This window comes from Sus scrofa, chromosome 4, assembly GCF_000003025.6.
Source record: "Sus scrofa isolate TJ Tabasco breed Duroc chromosome 4, Sscrofa11.1, whole genome shotgun sequence".
NCBI lineage: Eukaryota > Metazoa > Chordata > Mammalia > Artiodactyla > Suidae > Sus > Sus scrofa.
This window is the reverse complement of record NC_010446.5, coordinates 123,837,179-123,860,507: the sequence shown is the minus strand read 5'-3', so window position 1 is coordinate 123,860,507 and position 23,329 is coordinate 123,837,179. Positions and strand designations below refer to the sequence as shown.

The 23,329-nt window shown below is 42.1% G+C and overlaps 1 protein-coding gene across 11 annotated transcripts in view; it reads left to right on the top strand.

Moving 5' to 3' along the window:
* The window catches only part of CCDC18 (coiled-coil domain containing 18), a 172,711-nt gene extending 149,784 nt beyond the window's left edge, over nucleotides 1-22,927 (top strand). For 10 of the 11 annotated variants that reach the window (XM_021090190.1, XM_021090199.1, XM_021090200.1 and 7 more), the window contains 2 exons: nucleotides 16,026-17,253; nucleotides 21,725-22,927. In XM_021090190.1, coding sequence (XP_020945849.1) covers nucleotides 16,026-16,119 — 94 coding nt within the window. In that variant the 3' untranslated portion in view covers nucleotides 16,120-17,253; nucleotides 21,725-22,927. The remainder of the gene's footprint in view (nucleotides 1-16,025; nucleotides 17,254-21,724) is intronic. The other variant, XM_021090189.1, reaches the window with a different exon arrangement.

Below are 23,329 nucleotides of genomic sequence, written 5' to 3'. Positions count from 1 at the left end.
AATGCTTACTCCAACCCGCTAAATGTAACCTTCATTTTCTCAGGCCATACTTGGAGGCTTTTAATTAGGCACATGACAAAATCAGTGGTATCTGGCTCTAAGGTCCTACTCTGGTTTCTTCATAAGGCATCCAACTTCCTAAGTTTTTTTTCATTTTCATGGGCCCCAGGTGGTGTCACAGGTTCTGGGAGTGTTTTTCTTGTTGCTCAGAATTAGCCTCCTGCTGGTGCTCCAGCCAGGGCTCTGCAGCTCATTGCTACTCCAGTTTTGGGGCTCAAAGCTGATGAGGTGGGGGATTCCCAAGCCCTTCCTTCTGGTGAATAATGCAGATCTTTTAGCTGCAAACTGGCTAAAGGGCTAACACAGTTTAAGCCTCCAAGAGTCATCTTTTAAAATTCAGCATCACTGAATTGTTAAGAGTTTAAAACAAGAATTTAAATTTTTGTTAAGAATTTAAAACAGGTGTTCTCAAAGACTAGGCCAGAAAAACAGTAATATGCATCATAATAAGTGATTTCTTATAGGCAGACAGGCGTGTCTCTTGGTCTTCTGCTACCTTAAGATGGATTTCCTGTCCTCCCAGGCAGCCCCATCCTTTTCCCCTGACGATTGTTAGGAAAAGCCTCTTATTGTTTGGTTTAGGAAATGGAATCACCGTATGCTAAGCGAGTGACCATCCGCCTCAAATTCTTACATCCTTTCCTCCAGGATGCTTTGAGGCTTTGAGACCCTTACACAAATAAGACGCTTCTATCTGATATCTTAGACTTTCCCAGGTGAATTTGAAGACTATACATCTTTCTTTTCCCTGTTTGACCAAGGTGGGCCTTGTAGCTACAGCATCTTTTTTTTTTTTTTTGTCTTTTTTGTTGTTGTTGTTATTGTTGTTGTTGTTGTTGTTGCTATTTCTTGGGCCGCTCCCGCGGCATATGGAGGTTCCCAGGCTAGGGGTTGAATCGGAGCTGTAGCCACCGACCTACACCAGAGCCACAGCAACGCGGGATCCGAGCCACGTCTGCAACCTACACCACAGCTCACGGCAACGCCGGATCGTTAACCCACTGAGCAAGGGCAGGGACCGAACCCGCAACCTCAGGGTTCCTAGTCGGATTCGTTAACCACTGCGCCACGATGGGAACTCCCGCTACAGCATCTTTAACACTTTCCCAGGCTTGATGGAATTCCCGAGGATCTATTATGTGTGCCTCTGCCTTATTCTGCACACCCCTTGGCATCAGCCTCTACTTTCCACTAGTCTCAGGTCACTCCCGTCTTGCCACTCTCTGGCCAACTCCCACACATCCATGATGACGAAGCCATCAGAAAACAGCCACCACCATTCCCCTGCATGCACACACAGACACACACGCACACATGTTTAGGGCCCTTGGGTTTAAATTATTTAGCAAAGATGGAAAAATATTTGCTTTGGAGCCAAAATAAGGAACACTTTCAAATAAGCAGAACTACCTTCTTATTGTCTATTAATTGCAAATAAAACAGGATTTTAGAGTTTTCCACCACCGCAATCCAGGCCCATCATCTCTTGCATGGGCTCCTAGAATGATCTCCCTATTTCCAACACATTCTCCATACAATAGCCCGTGTTCTTTTATTTTATTTTATTTTTTGTCTTTGCTAGGGCCACACCCATGGTATATGGAGGTTCCCAGGTTAGGGATCTAATCGGAGCTGTAGCCACCGGCCTACACCACAGCCACAGCAACCCAGGTCCAAGCTGCATCTGTGACCTACACCATAGCTCATGGCAATGCTGGATCCTTAACCCACTGAGCAAGGCCAGGGATCAAACCTGAAACCTCATGGTTCCTAGTCGGATTTTTTAACCACTGAGCCATGACAGGATTCCCAGTGTTCTTTTAAAATCTTACCATGTCACTTCCTCGCTTGAGGCCTTTTGATGGCTGCCCATTGACAGAGAATAAAATCCGAACTCCATATGCTGGCCTCCCAGGCCCTCATCTTCCTACTTCCCCAAACTCATCTCATGCACTCTCCTCCTGCCCACTGTCCTCAAACATGCAGTCCTCTGTCAGTTGCCAGGACCTGACAAGCTCTTTCCTGAATTAGCACCTTTGTACTTGCTGTTCCACTGCCCAGAAGGCTGTTCTCCTGCCTCATTCTTCAGGTTTCAGATTAAATGTCACCTTCCCCGGTGGGCCTTCCCTGACCACAATAATGATAATTACTACATTGCTGCTACCTCTACAGTAGTAACAGCAGTAGTATAATTAATAGTAATAGGTAAGAAGACCAGCAGATCACCCCTAAGATTCTCCATCAAGGATTGTTGTCACTTCCTTCATCACTTAGCTATATCCTGTCTATCTGTTTGTTTATTATCTGTCTCCTCAGCTTGAATGTTAGTTTCTCCACAGCATCAGCATGCGTGTCTTATTCACCGCTGGGTCTCTATCTCCTGGTACAGTGCCTGGCATATATAGTAGGCAATTAGTCATTACTTTTTGAAGGAGTAAGGTCTTAGGAATAGAAAGTAATTTAGAAGTCACCTAATCTGTCTAGACCCTTACCCCAATCCAGGGCTCTATTTTCAGCCCCCCTGGAATGCAGAGGTGGCATTCACACTGGTAGAGAACAAAAAAGATCAATAGGAAAGAGCTATTTCCCTTTCCCTAATTGAGTTTCCTTATTTGTTCTGATGTCGGCTTTGCTTTTTGCACACAAATAGTCACATGAGTCGTTTATTCTTAGCTAAGCAGTGAATCTGGTGGCCACTCCCTTGGAGTTGGCGATAGCTGAATGGGTTCTAGATTAATATTCACATACTTGTTCATGAAATCTTAATGCTTTTGTCTACTCACATTCTAATTATCCCTTCATGAATTATTTTCCAAACCGTGGGCTTTGACTCATTAGTGAGTAATGAAATCTATTTATTATATCACTACCTGCATTTGGAAAACAGATTAGAAAATATAATAGCGCATTGCATTTTTTTTTTTTTTTTTTTGGTTGCATCTGCAGCACATGGAAATTCCGGGCCAGGGATCTAATTCGAGCCACAGCTGCAACCTACACCACAGCTGCAGCAATGTCAGATCCTTAACCCATTGCGTTGGGCTGGGGTTGAACCCATGCTGCCCAGAGACAACACTGGATCCTTAACCCACTGCACCACACTGGGAACTCCAGGAGTGCATCATATATTGTAAAGATAAGTACTGTCTAGGGAAACTTTGGTTTCAGTCATGTATGTGACTGTGTGCGTATGTGGACCAAGTCTTGATGTAAAACACATTTCTTACGGTAGGAAATAACAAGAAGTCCGAAAGCCACAGTAGAAAGGAGAGCACCTCGTAGTCTTAGGATGACACTGGGTTTACCTCGGGGGCCCTGTCAGCCAGAGTCTGAGGCTGTTCGAATTGAGGTGGATGAGAACGACGATTCTGCCACACTTCAAATGAAAGCACTATTCACCTGTGGCCTGTAAACCGTGTTAGAAAAATCTCCCGGAAGCCTGGGGACCACATCAGCTGTTTGAAATAAACTACAAATATAACAAATGTACTGTTATTTTCATAATTTGTTCTTCATTGTTTTTCTTCTCTATTCCTATATCAGAATAATTTTGGTCCAACAGATTCAGGCCAAAGTGACCAGGAGTCTGGTCAGAGTTAAGGTGAAGGGGAAATGAGCAAAGAGTTTCAGGAATTAGGTCCAAAAAGAACATTGTAGGTTCTCCTTTTTGTGCCAGTTTTCTTCCGATGGCTTCTCCTTTTGCAGTGAAATAGGAAGCAAGGTCATCTGCTGAGAATGAGGCTGGGGAGGAGGTGCTGGAAGTTTGAGCAGAGGGGGAGCGTGCAGGAGCAGGAGAGTGAGGGGATTAAGGAAACGTAGCAGGCTGTGGGCAGCACGAAGGGATATGCATTTAAAGTGGGTTCAGGAGTACCCCTTGTGGGCCAGTGGTTAATGAACCCGACTAGCATCCATGAGGACATGAGTTCCACCCCTGGCCTCGCTCTGTGGGTTAAGGACCAGCATTGCTGAGAGCTGTGGTGAAGGTCGCAGATGCAGCTTGGACCCCACGTTGCTGTGGCTGTGGCGTAGGCCAGCGGCTACAGCTCCTATTGGACCCCTAGCCTGGGAACCTCCATATGCCGTGGGTGCAGCCCTAAAAAGACAAAAATAAATAGAGTGGGTCCAGTGAGCGTGGTATGTGTTCAGCTGGGGATGAAGCATGCGGTAGTCAGAGTTGACTTTAACCACAGATGAAAGGAAGAGGGAGCAACATAAACAAAGTCTGAGTGCTTGGAATTACATGATGTGTAAATATACTAAAGAAATCTTTGAGGAATCAGAGCAATTCATTTGGCTCCAGTGTTCACCCGGAAAGCTGCGAAACAGCCAGGCCCTTGCCTCTTGCAAGTGAAACGTGTAACACACCACACTGAACCGAAGAGGCTTGTTGTCAGCTGCTCCCCAAGTCTTCTGACTCAGAGCTGTGGGAATCCCAACCTCGAGACTCATTTAGGTGTGTTTGATGCAGCCTCCTCTATTCATGTAGCGCAACACCGGGAGGGCCTTTTTGTAGCAACAATGACCAGAAAACAGGCTGAATCCCTACTGTGGAATGAAAATTAGAAACCGTTCACTAGACCATTTCAGCACAGTTCCAGAATATATCAACAAATCATAATTACTGTTCAGTGGGGGGTTTATATTTCTCCTCAGTGAGGAGGCAGTAAAGCTAGCGTCTTAATTTCCAGCCTAGTCTAATATGATATCTTCTTTTTTGGCCTTAATCAAATCCAGGTTCAGTTAATCCTCTTCTGCGTAACCTCCAGTTGTTCCATTTTGCTGTGTGTACCTTGACGAATCTGAGTCTTTAATAACCATTTACCAAAAATGCTCGCTCTCTACTTTGGATTCATATGCAGTATCTTTCTTTCACGGCGTGTGTCTGTATCTAACACCTGTTATTTGACCAGCACCACGTCTGGCCCTAGAGATGCAAAGTAAATCAGATAAAAAAGAGTCCTGCCCTTACAGTTACTCTTCTCTTCAAGAAGCAGTCACAGTGGAATTCGGTCAGTGCTCAAACAAGGCCACATGGAATATAGGTAGAGTTGTCAGGTAAAATAGAGGACGCTCAGTGAAATCTGAATTTCAGATAAATTATAATGTATGCGTTTATCCCGCGTTACCTGTAACTCCATGGAAGCTGAGAGCAGGTGTTTTTTATCTACTCTAAAGAAATGAGAAAAGACTTCCCGAAAGAAGGGATGTTTAAACCGGAAGGTGAGCTTTGCTTATGCAGCAAGTCCATACCAACGACATTGCTCAGTAGGATTCAATTCTCTCTGGAAAACGCCTTCTTTCATTCTTGGGATGTGGCCATTGTCTTTCTCCAAAGTGTTCTTCTCATAGAGGGAAGTACTTTTAAACTCTTTTATGGAAGAGTAACTTTCAAATGAGAGTTTAAGTCAGAAACACTTTTTCCCCATTTGACAGAAAACGGCCGCCAGGTAACTTCCTCGGTAATTTGATTAGTGTCCTTCCGATACAGTCCCCTTCTGGGTTAGAGCAGCTCAAGGTTTTAAGGTTTCGCTACGCACGCCCATATCCAGTTAGGCCCCGCAATGTGTTTATTGGTGGTATAATTTTCAGGATGAATTATTTATGTATATCCTCTAAGTCGAGTGCTTTCTGGATTAAAAAAAGGGCTTTTAAAAGGCTAGCCCACCTCTCCTCTGCATCTCTTCTGCCCTTCTCTGACTTTCTTCCAAAGCTATTTCTCCAATGCTATTTCTGACTAACGTGTATTGTGAGGATGCCAGCTGTTTGTTTTAACAAAAAAAAAGAACCCAACCTTTACTACTTCTCATTGAGTAGTAATAAAAATGCCAGAATATACTTCTATAATTCTAGTAAATAGATTATTTTAATCAGCCTATTTATAAGCATTCGAACCTGTTACCATCCATTCACTTGGGCAAGATGTTAAGGCGGTGAAATCAATTGTTTTGAACAGACTCAATCACTGTCACTTGCAGAGAGAGAGAAATTGCTTATTTATCGAGGGAATGTTGTCACAGATTTAAAAAAAATACCCGCATCCCTCTCACCTTTCATTTGCCTGACCTTCAAGGTTGAGTGATGCATCAAGAAGGTATGTCTGCGTCTCTACAGACAGTCGCATCCCTGTCTGCCCCTCGGCTCATCTGCCTTCTCCAAGGGAGGGAGGTCATTCCTGCCAGGGTCCACGAGGGCGATAGCACGGCCCTTGTGTAGTGGATGCACTTTGGAATATCTTGGTGGCTCAAAACAAACCTTTAATTGGCTGTGTACATTACCCAGGCCCTGGCCACAGAGGCTGGACTGGGGGTAGGCCAGAGTTCTCTCCCAGAGAATTCTGAAGTGGGGAAGAGAGGAGAGAGTGAGTCTTTCTTTCCGTGTGGCTGGAACTGTAAAAGTAAATTGAGGGCTGTGGCTGCCATCTGCCAGCTGCCATGTGGCTCGAATAACTGAGAAAGCCCGATGCTGAGGAAAACAACGAAGCGAGAAACAGTGAGTCTCTGGGCTCTGCTGACCGGTCTGTTCGCATGTCAGTGCTCCTGACGCCTGGTGGCTTACATGCCCGCCCTCAGCTCAGTGAGACACCCCTACCTTCTCAGAGCTTCCTCTCTTTCTACTTAAAATCCTAGTTCAAGTTAGTTTCTACTCTCCGTAAACAGTAACAGCCTGATGAATCCTGAGCGCTGTGTGTTCTGCCCCCACACACCTGGTGAGACGGTTTTCCTCTAGTGGCCTTGTGATGTTCGAGCCGCCCTAGCGGCTCAGTCCTGCTGGGCAGGTCGAGGAGAACACAGGTAGGACGCCGAGTGGGGAGAACCGCACAGCACTGAATTCAAATCTAACCACACCATTTTTTCCTCTTGTTCAAAGTCTTAAAAACTTGTTCTAAGTTTTAAAAAATTGAAGTAGAGGAGTTGCCGTCGTGGCGCAGTGGTTCACGAATCTGACTAGGAACCATGAGGTTGCGGGTTCGGTCCCTGCCCTTGCTCAGTGGGTTAAGGATCCGGCGTTGCCGTGAGCTGTGGTGTAGGTCGCAGATGTGGCTCGGATCTGGCGTTGCTGTGGCTGTGGCGTAGGCCGGCGGCTACAGCTCCGATTGGACCCCTAGCCTGGGAACCTCCATATGCCGCGGGAGCAGCTCTAGAAAAGGCAAAAAGACAAAAAAAAAAAAGAAAACAAAATTGAAGTAGAGTTGATGTATAATGCTGTATTAATTTCTGCTGCACAGCAAAATGATTCCGTGATACATATAAAGACACTCTTTTAAAATATTTTCCATTATGGTTTATCATCGGCCATTGAATACAGCTCTCTGTACTGAACGGTAGAATCTTGGGGGTTTTCCAATTCATGTACAATAGCGTCAGTCCGCTAACCCCAACCTGCACTCTACCCTTCCCCCAGCTCTTCCCCCCGCCACCAGTGGCCACAAGTCTGTTTCCTACGATTGTGGGTCTGTTTTCTGTTCCGCAGATAGGTTCATTTGTGTCATATTTCAGATTCCACATATAAGTGATTTCATATGGTATTTGCCTTTCTCTTTCTGACTTACTTCATAGTATGATAAACTCTTAAGTCCACTGATGTTGCTGCAAATGGCATTATTTCACTTTTATGGCTGAGCAATATTTCTGAGATGTACATATATGTACATCTTTATCCATATATGTACATACATATATGTATGTACATCTCAGAAATATTTTTGCCTTTTTTTTAGGGCCACACCCATGGCATATGGAGGTTCCCAGGCTAGGGGTCCAATCGGAGCTGTAGCTGCTGGCCTACACCACAGTCACAGCAATGCCAGATCTGAGCTGCATCTGTGACCTGCACCACAGCTCACGGCAATTCTGGATCCTTAACCCACTGAGCAAGGCTAGGGATCAAACCTGCGCCCTCGTGAATACGAGCCAGATTGGTTTCTGCTGAGCCACAACAGGAACTCCATATGTATCACATCTTTATCCATTCCTCTGTCAGTGGACATTAAGTTGTTTCCAAGTCTTGGCTATTGTAAATAGTTTGCTATGAACATAGGGGTGCATGCACTTTTCAAATTATTGTTTTTGTCTGGATATATGCCCATGAGTGGGATTGCTGGATCATATGGTAACTCTATCCCTAGTTTTCTGAGGAACCTCCATACTGCTTTCCATAGTGGCTGCACCAATTTACATTCCCACCAACAGTGTAGAAACATTCCCTGAATGCACAAAATAAATGCAAATACTAGTCTGTCCTTGCATAGGCATAAAGTGAATGCTATCTACTATAAAATTAATAATGTGTAAGTTTTCTTATTGTTTTATAACTTTGCTCTTAAAGAATACATTACCATACAGTATGCCTCTCTCTCTCTCATAATTGGAGAAACTGCATATGAGCCTATAATTATAGGTAAGTGGTTTTTTTAAAAAAATATACCCACGTTTCCATACTATATTATGAATATGACTGTAATACCATATGCCATAAAAATTTTATGACTATTCCTTCATTGGGAGTTCCCGTCATGACTCAGCAGAAACGAATCTGACTAGCATCCGTGAGGATGCAGGTTTGAGCCCTGTCCTCGCTCAGTAGGTTAAGGATCTGGCGTTGCCATGAGCTGTGGTGTAGGTTGCAGACGCGGCTCAGATCTGGCATTGCTGTGGCGTAGGCTCTCAGCTACAGCTCCGATTGGACCCCTAGCCTGGGAACCTCCATATGCCAGGGGTGCAGCCCTAAAAAAAAAGAAAAGAAAAGGAAAGATTCCTTCATTGGGTATAGGCTAGGCTGAAGCAGTCCTATCAGTTATACTAGGCTACCATAAAGCAATACTGTGTTCTTTGTTATCAATGCAAGTATCTTTATACCTATGAAAAATATGAATTTCTTTTTCACATTATCTTTTCATTTTTGGTGTCTACTGTTAGCAATACATATAACATCTACAGTGTTTTGTATCGTGTAAGACATTATTGATGTAGGTACTGACAAACAGACAATTCATCTTGTAAACACACAACAAACTTACCCTATCAATAAATACAGTATTGGAGTTCCTGTTGTGTCTCAGTGGTTAGCGAATCCAATTAGGAACCATGAGGATGCCAGTTTGGTCGCTGGTGTTGATTGGTGGGTTAAGGACTGGGTGTTGCCATGAGCTGTGGTGTAGGTTGCAGACACAGCTCATATCCTGCGTTACTGTAGCTGTGGGGTAGGCTGGCAGCTGCAGCTTTGATTCAACCCTTAGCCTGGGAACTTCCATATGCCACACATGCAGTCCTAAAAACAAACAAACAAAACAAATAAAGAGAGTACAAACTGTAAATGTATTTTCTCCTACTTATGAATTTCTTAATACGTGTTCTTTCCCTACCTTACTTTATTGTAAGAATATAGTACATACAGTACATATAACATATAAAATATATGTCAATCGACCGTGTTATTGGTAAAGCTTTAGGTCAACAGTAGGCTCTTAGAAGTTAAGTTTTGGGAGAGTCAGAAATTATTCGTGGATTTTTGACTCCGTGGGAGTTAGCATCCCAACCCCTTTGTACTATGTATTCTGTCATGGCCAGACCAAAAGGCTCTGTGAAATTTTGAATCCTATTTTTCCTCCCTTAATGCCGTATAATAAGGATTGTCTCGTATTAAATAAGCTTTCAGGAATCAAGACAGCCCTAGGAACTGGGTCACATCATTGGCTCTTCTTCAGTTGCATTTCACTGATCCTTTGCCGCGAAGGGAACCACTATTCTCTTCCTTTCTCCTCCCTCATCTGCTGCTACCACTGACTCCCGCCCCATTGCCTTGAATATACGCTGCAAGTCTTCTGCCTTCTCATCACTTTGTCCCACTGACGGCCTTTAATGGTCTCTCAGAATCTTTTCATCTTCAGTTTCTACTCCTAAATTACCAACTAGCCCACAGTACCTCTTGTTGGAACACTTTAAAAGACCAACCTCTACCATGTCTCTCTCTGGGTGAAAATTTAGGGGCCAAATCTCTTTTCCTGGCTATGGCAGGGAAAAACAGGTGAAAAGGAGGGCGTGTTGGTTATTCTCTGCAGCACATGGCCACCCAGGACTGTTCATTCATCAGGGGCCATGGCCAGAGTTTTGCTAGAAGGAGCAATGGACATGGCCAGCTCTGAGATTTGCTTAGCTGGTGGTTTATTTACAAATTTCTCTCTCCTTCTCAGTGTGAGTTTTGGACAGTAGGAGGCATGTTTTAGGTATCCTTTAATGCTTAATGCCTTGCACATTGCTTGGCATATAGTAGGTTCTCAATATGTTTTATCGAACAAATGAATGACCTGACAAATGGCTCTCTTGGCGCCTCAGCTAGACTCTTGGTTCGCTTGATTGGCCCCAGAGTTTAATACAGATCCTTAAAATTAACAAATACAAGATTATCTCAGGGATCATTTTAAGAAATGATTTTTTAAAAAAAATAATTGAAGTACTAAGAGAAGTGTTTTGTAATTTCGCTTTAATGATTTTAATTATATCCATATCAATTTTTAATCTGTTACATAATGGTTCTGGAATGACCTGGGATAAAAATTTGTCTTCTCATGCATCTTAAATACTCCCCAATTAGAATTTTTAAAATACTAATTTAGATTGAATCTCCTTATTTGTTTGAATAGCATTTCAGAGCACTTCTCTGGGTAATGAAAATATTTCATGCAGACTGTAGGTGTGCACTCAAGCATTTGTTGACGCCCCCGTGAGCCAGTGAGTCACTGACCCTGAAGCTGAGCGAGGGGTTTGTGCCACCCCCGTGGTAATGCAGAGACTTCTTGCCTACCACTTCTTCCCACATTTTTGTTATATTTAAAGGAGGAAATTATTATTTACTTCAGATTTTATATCCCGATATGTTTTGCAGGGCACAGATTCCTAACCGCAGCCATTCTTGTTATACAACATTGCCATGGGAACAATAAAAACTAGTGATTACAAGTGACACCTTAGGAAATGAAGAACCGTCTGCCAATTCTACAGCATTTTAAGACTCAGAATTTTTTTCCTCAACGTTACATCACAATTATCAAGATGTTGGAATGAAAACATTCTTAACTAAGTGGCTAACTGACGATTCCTATGTGTTTTGAAAAGGCAACCACTAAGTAATGTTATATGTTTAATTTTGAAATATTTTGGTTTATCAAAAAAAATAACTTCTGTTCATTGTAGCAAAGTTTAAAAATAATGACAGGAAAAAAGAAAAACATTTAACAATCCAGTAGTCCTTCTCCCCCACAGTTTATTATATTTTTCTGGTAATTGTGTATGTGGGTATTGTGGTGGTGGAGTGGGAGACACACAGACACATGCACACAGAGACACACACACACACACACACACACAGACACGCACTCAGACACACACAGAGACACACAGACATGGACACACACACAGACACAGAGACACAGACACACGCACACACACAAACACACACACAGACACACACAGAAGACTCTTTCCCAATATATTTTGCTCTATATGCCCTCCCCTTTTTTTACTTAACAGTTTATTGTGAACATTTTTCAAATATTATACTATGGTGTCACTTTTATTGATCGAATAATATACATGTTTTATTGAACAGATTTACTGTATTTTATGTAACAATCCCTCTTTTTGTGGGACATTTTAATTTTTTCAAATTTTCACCAACACCAAACACAAACCAAAAGGGAAAAAGGAGATGGCGAGTGGGAAAGGGGTGGGCAGAGGGAGAGCGCAGGAAGAGACCCCAACCGATACCTTGTGACACACATCGTTAGTAAGTCCCTTGGCGTGTATTTCATCATTATAGTGTCGTGAAATTTCTACTTTAAAAATATCTGTTTTTCAGATGTTTTGTCAAAGAGCAACTGAGAACAGGCGTAGTACCCTCTCTAACACTGGATTTGTCTTTGAAAATAATCCTTATTAGGCAAAGAGGGCATTTTGATATGGTTTTAATTTGCATTTGTATGACTGATGAAAGCGAAAAATGCATCTTTATTGGCACTTTTTGTTCCTTCTTTTCTGACTCACCTGCAGAAGGCCTTTGCCCATTTTTCTATTTGGCTGTTTTTCTTTTTGTCTTTCTAAGGCCGCACCTTTGGCATATGGAGGTTCCCAGGCTAGGGGTCGAACTGGAGCTACAGCTGCCAGCCTACACCACAGCTCACAGCAATGCCAGATCCTTAACCCACTGAGGGATCAAACCTGTGTCCTCATGGATACTGGTCAGGTTCATTTCCGCTGCACCACAATGGGAACTCCTGTCTTTTTCTTATTGATTTGTAAGACTTCATAACTCTTTGTCCCTTTTGTTCCCTTCCAGTTTAGCATCAGCCCTTTAATTTTTGATGATTTCTAAAACACTTTTTAGTTTTTTATGTATTTTAAAAATCAATCTTGGCTTTACATTTCATGTGATATAATTCCCATTTTGAAAATTATATAATTATTTTTCTATATTTCCTTTTAGTAAGTTTATGGTTTCATTTTTATATTAAAATCTTTAATCCACCAGGAATTTAATTTGGCACATGGCATATTTTTTTTTCCTCCAATCAACTGGCCAGTGGCTCCCTCACTTATTGTATAATTTATAATTTACTTGCTGATTAGGTATGCCACTGTTATTATCTAGCTCCTTGGGTCTGAATAACATTGAATTTTAATGTGAAACTATCAAACTACTTGACAGATGTAACCATTTTTCTTTTCAATCAGCAGCTCTATGGAAAATGAAGAGATGTCAGTTCAAATGCCAGAAAGATATTGAATGAATCATTAGCTTAAAAAAAAAAAAATCAGGAGTTTCCGTCGTGGCACAGTGGTTAACGAATCCAACTAGGAACCATGAGGTTGCGGGTTTGGTCCCTGCCCTTGCTTAGTGGGTTAATGATCCGGCATTGCTGTGAGCTGTGGTGTAGGTTGCAGATGCGGCTCGGATCCCCGTGTTGCTGTGGCTCTGGTGTAGGCCGGTGGCTACAGCTCCAATTCGACCCCTAGCCTGGGAACCTCCATATGCCATGGGAGCAGCCCAAGAAATAGCAAAAAGACAAAAAAAAAAAAAAAAAAAATCAAGAATGTTATACATATTTTATAATACTGTTATTGCTAATATACACTTGTTAGGTATTCTAAATTTTTCATTTCTATGTGTCTGGGATGTAATGACATATTTTATGATCACATTTTTCTCAACAAGCCAATAATCTTAATGCATTATGTGTAATATATGCATAAATATATATTATCACTATTCAGAAGCTAAATATTATTTATGAATTTATGATATACTTAAAAAATTTCATATACATGGGTAACTTACTGTAACAAGTTCACAGATCTTCAAGTTAAATATATTGGTTCATGTTTTTCCAATATTATCAAAATATTTACAGCACAGAAATTAAAATCAACTTTGCAATTCTTTAAATCAAAGCTGCAAACACATAGAAAAACATTTGTGTACAAAAATGGATGTATCTTTGTGCTTTAGATGTCCTTTTCACCTAAACACAAAAATCACAAAGATATATATTTCTAATCTGAGCGATAACACTACTTTTAGTAAAGATTAAAGGTTTGATGGTGAACTCTGTAAACAGGAGCTTCTTGGGAACAAGGACTTTCTCAACCACTTTGCCTATAATTTAGCCACAAATTAAGCCACCTACCATTAGGTGCTCCTAAAAACACCGTAATTGGTTAGTTAATCCATTTCCTATCTCATTGTGATGAATGCTGGCCTTAACCCAGATATATTTAGGTCGCATTACATAACCACAACCATAAGGGTAAATCTGCAGAATTTTATGTTAGGTCACTCCAAGGGTTGAGATACATAATTCACTTTTCTTCCCCTGCATATTTTCTAAGACACTTTTAGAGCTATTTTGGTACATCTGATAAATGTAAAAAATACTTGCTATCAAAAAACCAAGATTGGGAAGTTCCCATTGTGGCTCAGCGGATTATGAACCTGACTAGTATACATGAGGATGTGAGTTCGATCCCTGGCCTCGATCAGTGGGTTGGGGAATCGGCCTTACTCTGAGCTGTGGGGTAAGTTGCAGATGCGCTTCAGATCCTGTGTTGCTGTGGCTATAGCGTAGGCCTGCAGCTGTAGCTCAAATTCTACCCCTAGGCTGGAACTTCCATATGCCTCAGGTGCAGCTCTGAAAAGCACAAATCAAGACAAAACAAAACTGAAAAACCCCAAGATTAAATCCTGTGTGTGAGCTTGACTGAAAAAAGAGCTACATAGTTATTACCAAGAAATTGGTCTATGAATTGCTTGTGCAGAATCTCTAAAGCCTCTTTTTTTCCCAGTGCTCATTTACAATGAAAAAAACAAGCCAGGTGACAAGGGAATTTAGCCTGGGAAAAAGGCTTATTTTATCCCCCTTGAGAGACAAATTTGATTTTCTCTCTTGACTCATGTTACACAGTATGGCTGTTCTCCAAATCAGAGGAGATAATTTTTTTTTTTTTAATGTTTCTCACTTCCTTCTCTGTCTTTTTTTTTCTTTCTGTGCTTTTTAAGGCTGCACCCACAGCACATGGAGGTTCCCAGGCTAGGGGTCTCCAGAGCCACAGCTGCCAGCCACAGCCACAGCAACGCCAGATCTGAGCCTCATCTGTGACCTACACCACAGCTCATGGCAACGCCAGATCCTTAACCCACTGAGCGAGGCCAGGGACGGAACCCACAACCTCATGGTTCCTAGTCGGATGCGTTTCCACTGCTCCCTGACAGGGACTCACTTCCTTCTCTTTAATCCCGAGTTCTCCAGTGTATAGAGAACATTTACCACTCCATCTCCACAGGTCGCTCCTAAATCATTCCACCTACTTCCTGTTGTATAAGAAACTCCTACTCTATTCCTGCATTATTTTTTTTGGTAAAATCCAGACCTCCGAGCTAGAAAAACAGGCACCACTCTTTCTCTTAGGAGTTTTCCTGATTTCACGCCCCATCCTTGTCTCGTTCCCTTTACTCTTGATTGTTCTAAGCTTGTTCGCTTTCCGGATCTGTCCTCTTCAGCTCACAAGCACCATCATTATTATTATCCCAGGTCAGTCCTGGTGCTTATAATCCAAGGCGAGGGAGGCAGTTGTGTGGGCCACGCATGGCTACTTTCATTTTACGGCTTTAGTGCTGATCCTTTTAACTGGGAGATCCACGAGCACAGGAATTAAGTCCCTCTTGTGCACCAGTGTACACACAGTACCTACCACAGAATGCTCAGTATATTTTTACTGAATTAACAATAATAGCCATCATTTAATAACTCTACTTATCAAATGATAGGTCTTGTGCCATGCACAAAGGATATGTCCACTTTCTTCAAGAAAACACTGAAACTTAGAAAAATAACATGTTCCTGATCACAAGGCTAGTTAAAATTGAAGAGCCAAAACATGCCCTAATCCCGGGTTTGGAAAGGCCAGCGCCCACACGCGGTCTCCGCACTCACAGTGCAGAGGCAGGATGACATAACTACGCGGATGTGTTGATCAGGAGCCAGGCGGCATGGGTTTAAATCTGACTCTCGTCGCTATGAGCTAATCAACTCTCTGTGCTTCGGTTTCATTCTTGTAAAATAGCGGTCACTTCTTGGAAAACATTCACTGGTTCCCAGATCCACCTCAGAGTTTCTCCGATCTGCTACACTGCCTTTGTTCTGCCTGCTACCATTGGCCTGAAGATCACCAGAGGCTTAGACCTCTGCAAATGAAGGCTTATATGACCCTCGTGGGCAAGCTTCTCAGCCGGCTGAGATGTCAGCTGCAAGCAAGGATGCTTATGACGGGCCTGTCATGCATACCGGTTATGGCTGCCACAGGAGCAGGAACAAGTAGTCTGCATATATTGGCCAATTTCTGAGGGCTGAAAAGGACCCTATTTTTTTCCCTCGTAAAATAACTATCGCTGTTTGCTTCTCCCTATCTTTCTTTCAGTACCACCGCTGACACCCTGGCCCCAGCAGTTATTTATGGAATGCACCGATGGTGGTTATCCTCACCATCTAGTCCTTGGATGGCAAGACCATGAGGAGCCACACCTGGATGAGACTGCGCCGGAACTGGAAGGATGGCCACTTGACCTCCAGAGGGCGGGACTAAGAGAACAATAACCAGGGGGATGTAGCTTTGGGCTTGGAAGGGGCGCACGCAGGGGCCGCATCGGATGGGCTGGAAGCAGTTTGTCATGTACATGTGGAGAAAGGGAACCAAATCATAAAACACAGAGGCCAGCTCTTAGGCCACACACAGTGCACAGGGACGTCTCCCTGCCCTGCAGAGGGTCAAACAGCAGCAACATCCACACGCATCACCTGGAGTCTAGCCATGGCTGCGGGACACAGGGCTAGAAATCTGACCCAAACCTGCCAAACAGACTTGCTCTCTTGGGAAACTGGCGTTTTGAACTGAGATGCATAGAGATGGGGCGTTGCCTCCAGCCCAGGAGGAGGACTAGTTATAGATTCCTACTGCTGCGTTTCCCTGGTTATCCAACAGCTCCCAAGATTCTGTGAGATACACCAGAATCCTTCTGGTAAAGTCAGCTTAAGTGGCTAGAGTTGTTCACTGCAACCGGGAGAACCTTAGTATGACGCTTCTCTGAGTATCTTTCGCTCATGCTGGTCTTTCATAGGCTCCTTTCCCTCAGCCTCCACCAAAGTATCACCGCTCACCAAGAATGCCATCGTTCTGTCTCACTGAGCCTTTGCTGGGCCCCTTCTTCCTGAAAACTTCTTCAAGGATTACCTCCTCTCTAACACTTTCAATCAACATCCCATATTTACCTGCTTTGGTTTGGAAGGTCCTCCACTCTGCCCTTAGAGCCCGTCATGCCACAATCAAGGCACATATCACACTGCACAGTAGTCCTGGTTTATTTGCCTCATCTCATTAGATGGCAAGCTCCTTGATAGAAGGGGCAACGTCTTATTTGACTTTATTTCTCCAGTTTCTTGTTACAGTGTCTGGCACATAGGAGAGCCATGAAGTAAATGGCTGAATGAATAAACAGCTTCTGCATCAGGAGAACATGCTCAGACTTACCTGCTGGAAGAATGTGAGAGACGATGGAAAAAAGCCAAGGCCTTTCTAGACCTGATGACAGCTGGTCCCCAAACATTTGGGAGTCCAGCCAAAGTTGGAAGACTCACAGCTGACTCAGAAAGTGAGTAAACCCAGCTAATTCCAGAGGAATTGCCCAACTAACATAGAGGCTTCTAAAGAATAATAAATGGTTAGTGTTTTAATCCATTGACCTTTGGAGTAGCTTGTTAGGCAGAATTTTTTGTGGGAAATATAATTGGCACAGTATCTGTGGGTTAGATTTCACCTGGGGATTACCGGCTTGAGAGCTTTGCTAGTTAAACAAAAGATTTAAAATATAAGGACGGGAGTTCCCGTCGTGGCGCAGTGGTTAACAAATCCGACTAGGAACCATGAGGTTCCGGGTTCGGTCCCTGCCCTTGCTCAGTGGGTTAACGATCCGGCGTTGCCGTGAGCTGTGGTGTAGGTTGCAGACGCGGCTTGGATCCAGCGTTGCTGTGGCTCTGGCATAGGCCAGTGGCTACAGCTCCAATTCAACCCCTAGCCTGGGAACCTCCATATGCTGCGGGAGCGGCCCAAAGAAATAGCAAAAAGACAAAAAATAAAATAAAATATAAGGACGGCTTTTTCAAGTTCCATTGTGAATATGAAGAATGGATACATTTATAAGTCAGAAGAAAAAAAATTTCTTGCTACTTGCTAATATAAGACGTTAAAAACGACATTAATTTAAAATTTTTAAAAAATTTAAAGGAGAAATCAAAAGTAGTCACCCATAATTTTTCTGTTCCAACACAACAATGTTAACTTCTGAATGTTTATATCCAGCATTTATCCGCATAATATATATTTTCATATAGTTCTAGTAACAGTAATGTATGTTGCTTTAATATGAAAGGGAAAGTACCATATTCATACATAGTTATTTAAATAGTTACGTAATAATTCTTTAATCTGATAGACACATTATTTCTCTATTATTTTAGTTAGATTGCTTTTATTTTTTCCTATAAAGGTGGCAAAGTACAGCTTTTTTCTTTCTTTGATGTTATTGTTCTAGGGATGAAGGCCAGGATGGGTGTCTTTCTTGTTTGCTGCCATATCCCAAGTACCTAGCAAAGTATACAGTAGACACCCAACATTTTCTGATGAATGCAATGCATGAATGGATAATGGGATTTACACAGACTTCCTAGTTCTTCTTCAAATGTTTTTTAAACTAGCTTAATTGAATTAGACGTAAAGGTCATATCATTTGAAGGAAAAATTTATTTGCATCATATTTTAAATTTATCACCTATAGACAAAGGAATTTGCTATTCACCTTAAAATTGTTGAGCTAGTTACAAAGTTGACCCCTAGAGTAGACAGAAGAAGGAATCCCAAGGTTTTTATTCATGAAGTGCTTATACAAATATCACTAGATGAATATCATTTATTCCCAGGCCTTATTCGCTTCTCAGGAACACTTAGCCCCTCTGGCTACTTCTTTCTTAAACTCCATCATGTATCAGTTTATGTGATAGTGAATTTATACAACTTTCTTGCTATTTCTCTGACCCCTCTTTTGCACTCACCAGTGGCTGTTCACCAGATATCCTTTGTCCTCTGTCCACCACCTTTTGCGATCACTGCCTATAATCACTCACAATCTTGTCTTCAGCCTCTCTTCTCTTCGAAACATGCACAGATCTGTGTATCAATCCTGATCACTCCACTGCACTCATCCACCTCCATTTCCTTAAGACCCTCTTGTGCTTGTATTTTCAACCTCTGCCTCTTTTCCTTGAACTACATGTCTCCTGGCCTTTGCAGCTCTTCCTTGACCCTGCTTCTTCCCCAAGCTGTCAGGCCACTGCCCCTTTCCCTTTCCCACTGAGCTTCTTCAAAGTGTGCTCTGTGCTCTTGGCTCCAGTGCTTCCCTGCATTCCTCTCCTTAGCTCTCTGCACGCTGACGTCTGCCTTCGGCTGCTGACCTTTTACTTCAGTGCTGTTCGACCCCCTTCCAGCGATGCTCCCTGTGGCGTCTCACACTCTTCCAGGACTCCCCTCAGGGTTCGCTTTGCTTGAGTTCTACCCAGTCTCCTCTGACAAACTTTCTTCTTTTTGCTTTTTGTCTTTGGGCTTCTTTTTGACTCTACTCTCCTTAAAAGTGCTCATTCGCTTCCAGAGTTAACAAGTATTTACATGTGCCCGGAGCTGTGCAGGCCTGGGGCTACAAAATGAACAAGCCAGACACTCAATGGCTCTGCAATACTTCTCCTTTTTCACTTGCAGATGCAGCGAGAATTCTACATAAATTCTATTTCTAAATAACTGATTTGTTCCATCTTATTATCACTGAATACTCTTTGTTCAGGTCTACATCATTAACTTGTTTTTGCAGCAGCCTCATAACTAGCATCCTTGTCTCTATTCCAGTCCATCTCACATGCTATCCCAGACTAAGCTTTTAAACATTTATATCATCCCCTTTCAAAAACATTCACTGGCTCTTCCCACCGCCTACAGAAGAAAGGCTAGACTCCTTCAGGATGTTGGAGAGACCTGAGATTTTGGAGTCAGAAAACTTGGATTATAGTCCCAATCTATCACTTACTCACTTGGTGACCTTAAATAATCTCGCCGTTTTGATTTTCCCATCTATAGGATGGGATCACTGACTGGTAATAAAGACTAAATACACATGAAAGTGGTGTGGTGTGTGTGTGTGTGTGTGTGTTTCGGTCATGCCTGTGCTCACAGACTTTCTCAGGCCAGGGATCAAACTCTTGCCACAGCCGCAGCAGTGACCTAAGCCACAGCAGGGACAATGCTGGATCCTTAACCACAAGGCCACCAGGAAACTCCTAAAAGTGCTTCTATTTTTAAAGTGCTGGAATTAATATAACTCTTTTTTTCTTTATTTAGAAATAGTTACCATACTGAAAACAGACTGAGCTTCAGAGTTAAACAACATCCTGTTTTCAAATTCAGCTCTATTACTTATTATCTGTAAGACTTTGTCTTTTTCTTTCTTTTCCTTACGGCTGCACCTGCAGCATATGGAAATTCCCAGCCTAGGGGTTGAATCAGAGCTGCAGCTGCCGGCCTACACCACAGCCACAGCAACAGTGGATCCAAGCCTCACCTGAGACCTATGCCACAGCTTGTGGTAGTGCCAGATCCATAACCCACCAAGCGAGGCCAGGGATCAAACCTGCATGAACCCAAATCCTGACAGTCACTGTGTTGGGTTCTTAACCCAGTGAGCCACAATGAGAACTTCAATCTAATGAGACTTTGGACAAATTAGTACACCTCTCTAAAGCTGTTTTCCCACCTATCAAAATACCCGTTTTGTATGGCTATCTGAAAATTCAATGAAATAGTGGATATGAAAAGATCTAGCATAGCATATAATTTATCATAGGCACTGACTGACTATCCTTTGGGCCTAATTTACTTTTTCTACATCATATCCCACCCTACCTCTTCACAAACCCCTAAACCACTTCAGGCCTCCTGATTTTCTCAGTTCCTATGATGCACTTTTGTGTTTCTTCCTCAGCTGCATACTCTTTCCTTATTAAAATTCTACTCAGTCTTCAAGGCTCAGCTGAGATGTTGAGTCTTCTCTAAAGCCCTCTGTATCTCACAATGGCTCCTTCCTCTGAGCACTCTTAGCTTGCATGTTTATCACAGTATTGTTTTTCAGTCTAGTTTACATCCTGATTCTCCCAACAGATTGTAGGGGCTTTGAAATCAAGAAGGCTGAGTATTTATTCCTCTTTATTTCTCTCACTTCATAATTAGGACAGGAGACACTTGGTTGTTGAGTGAATGTCGTGCTGCCTTTCTTTTTCTGCTGCCTGCGGGACATCACTTCTTAAGGGCTGCTGCTGCCTCAAACCCAAACGTGTGCAAAAGCAAGAACATCTCTAAACTGCTCCTTTCCATTTCGCTGTTTTGATACTAACCGAATCCCTAATCTGTTTCTGAGGCTAAAAATCTTACAATTGTATTTGACTAATTTGTTTTCTTGACCATCAAGGAGGCAAACTATCAGGTTCTTCCAATTCTTTCTGTGAAACAGTTACTGGATCCACCTTTCTTTTCACTCCCATTATTCTATTCCAATAATTAATAACCATCAGTGTAATGACGGTTATTTTTAACAACTATCACCATTTATTGAGCATTTACGTTCTGGGCTAAATACTTTGCATACATCATGTCATTCAATCTTTAACATCCCAGGAGGCAAGGACTCATTTTATGGATGAGAAAAATCAGGACACAGCTGACATACTTTACCCAAGGTTAGAGGCAATAAGTGTCAGAGTGGGGATCAAATCCAGATCTGAAGCTAAAGCCCAGAGCTGAACTCTTTCAAGTTGTATAGAACAAAAGGAGGATTTAGGAAGTAAACAAGCACAGGAAACTGTTTCATGGAAGCCCTCTGTCTTTTGCAGAAGCAGAATACACTGACACTCTAGCGATCCAGGTATTTGGGGGGCTCTCTGGCACGAGCATTTGAGGCTCTAGAGCTTCTCTGCTTATTTCCAAGGCCCTTGTTCCAACTGACTGGCTTCTCTCTCCTCACCCTCTAGGCCTCTGTTCGTGAGTTCCACTGCCTCACCCATTTGGCCATCTCACTTTTCTTGAGCTGTTGTACAACACAAATGCTTTATGTCAATTACGGCCATCTCCTGTTTCCAGAACAATTTCTGCCTCCACAACTTCATGTTGTTACTTTGAAGACAGTTTATTTTCTCTCCACCTCAAAATATAGTCAAAAGTCTGTATTTTAAAGCTCCTTCATTACTTCTCAACAGCGCCAATGGATTTTTGAGGCATAACCATGTGGTAAGTCTTCTTGCTGACCCATGATGAACCCATTAACATAAACCTTTTGAGATTTGGGGGTTATTTGCTCTTGCAATATAATCCAGCCTATCCCCACTGTTATACTGAGTTCAGGGAAGTAATTTAGCTTTATCGTTTCACTTTCCTTATCGGTAGAGATTAAATCAGCACCTTAATCTGTAGAGATTAAAATACGGTTGCTCTTGAGGATTAAATGAGATAATACAGGTGAAAGTACTTGGGTACGATCAGGTTAGTAATAACAAATGAGCATAATGGGAAGTACTTGTTTGCTTTTTCAAACATTTAACCTCCAAATTACAAATGGTATAAGATTATTGTCAGCAATTTTAGCTGAAAGTTTGGGCATCTACAAATTAACACATCTTAAGATTACTACAGAGTTAGCCTAACTCATCCTAAGAAACAGCTCTATTTTGTTTCTGTTCATATCATGAATTTTGGGATACCATGAAAAACATGTTTCATATACAAGCATTCTAAAACCCTTAAAGCTTATTAAAGAGATGCTATCCTTGTCTTTTCAAAAGTCTATTTATAATAGGGATCTACTGTTCTATAAGTGTTTAAATGTGGGCTCCAGATTAACATATTTCTCTGCTATTTATATTTAAAATTTCCCTCAGCCATACTACGTATGGGTTATCAGTGGCTGAAGACTACCCAGACCTGGTAAAGATGACAGCCATACCCCATCATTTATATAATAATTCATAATGTTAAAGGTGCTTTTACATACAGTCTCATTCGACTTTGTGTCTTCTGAGTTATGTAATATTTCCATTTCTGGTTGAGGAAAAAGGAGACTTGGAAGGTGGCCTGCCTAAAGTTACAAAAAACTGGGACTGGAACCTGTTTCTTTACTACACATTTCTTGCTTCTTTTACCACAGAACTCTGTAGTAATAAATTACTGGAGTAACAACATGTGTGCTCTACTGCTTTATGTATCATAACCCTACAAGCCTATGTAGCACAAATGTTATATGAAAAGGCAAAATTATCATTATTACATTTTTTTCAAGAATATTAAGTTTTGGGTCAGTGACAATGTGATCATTTCGGGGACCTTTTTTGCTAGCTAGCTTTTTCAGGCTTGCAAACTTGGTAAGCCCAAGATAAATTTAGGCAATAAAACCCTTTAATGCAACAGTACCTTGACGTACAAAAATACTTAATAGCCAACATCTGAGCCAAGAGTTTCACATTCCCACTTTAAAGAAAAACTTTATCAAATAAATTTTGTTTCGACTAAACTTAGTAACACTGAGAAAAAGGGTCTAAACTCCAGAAATTAAAAAACCTGCAAGTGTACTGGCGAAAATGCTA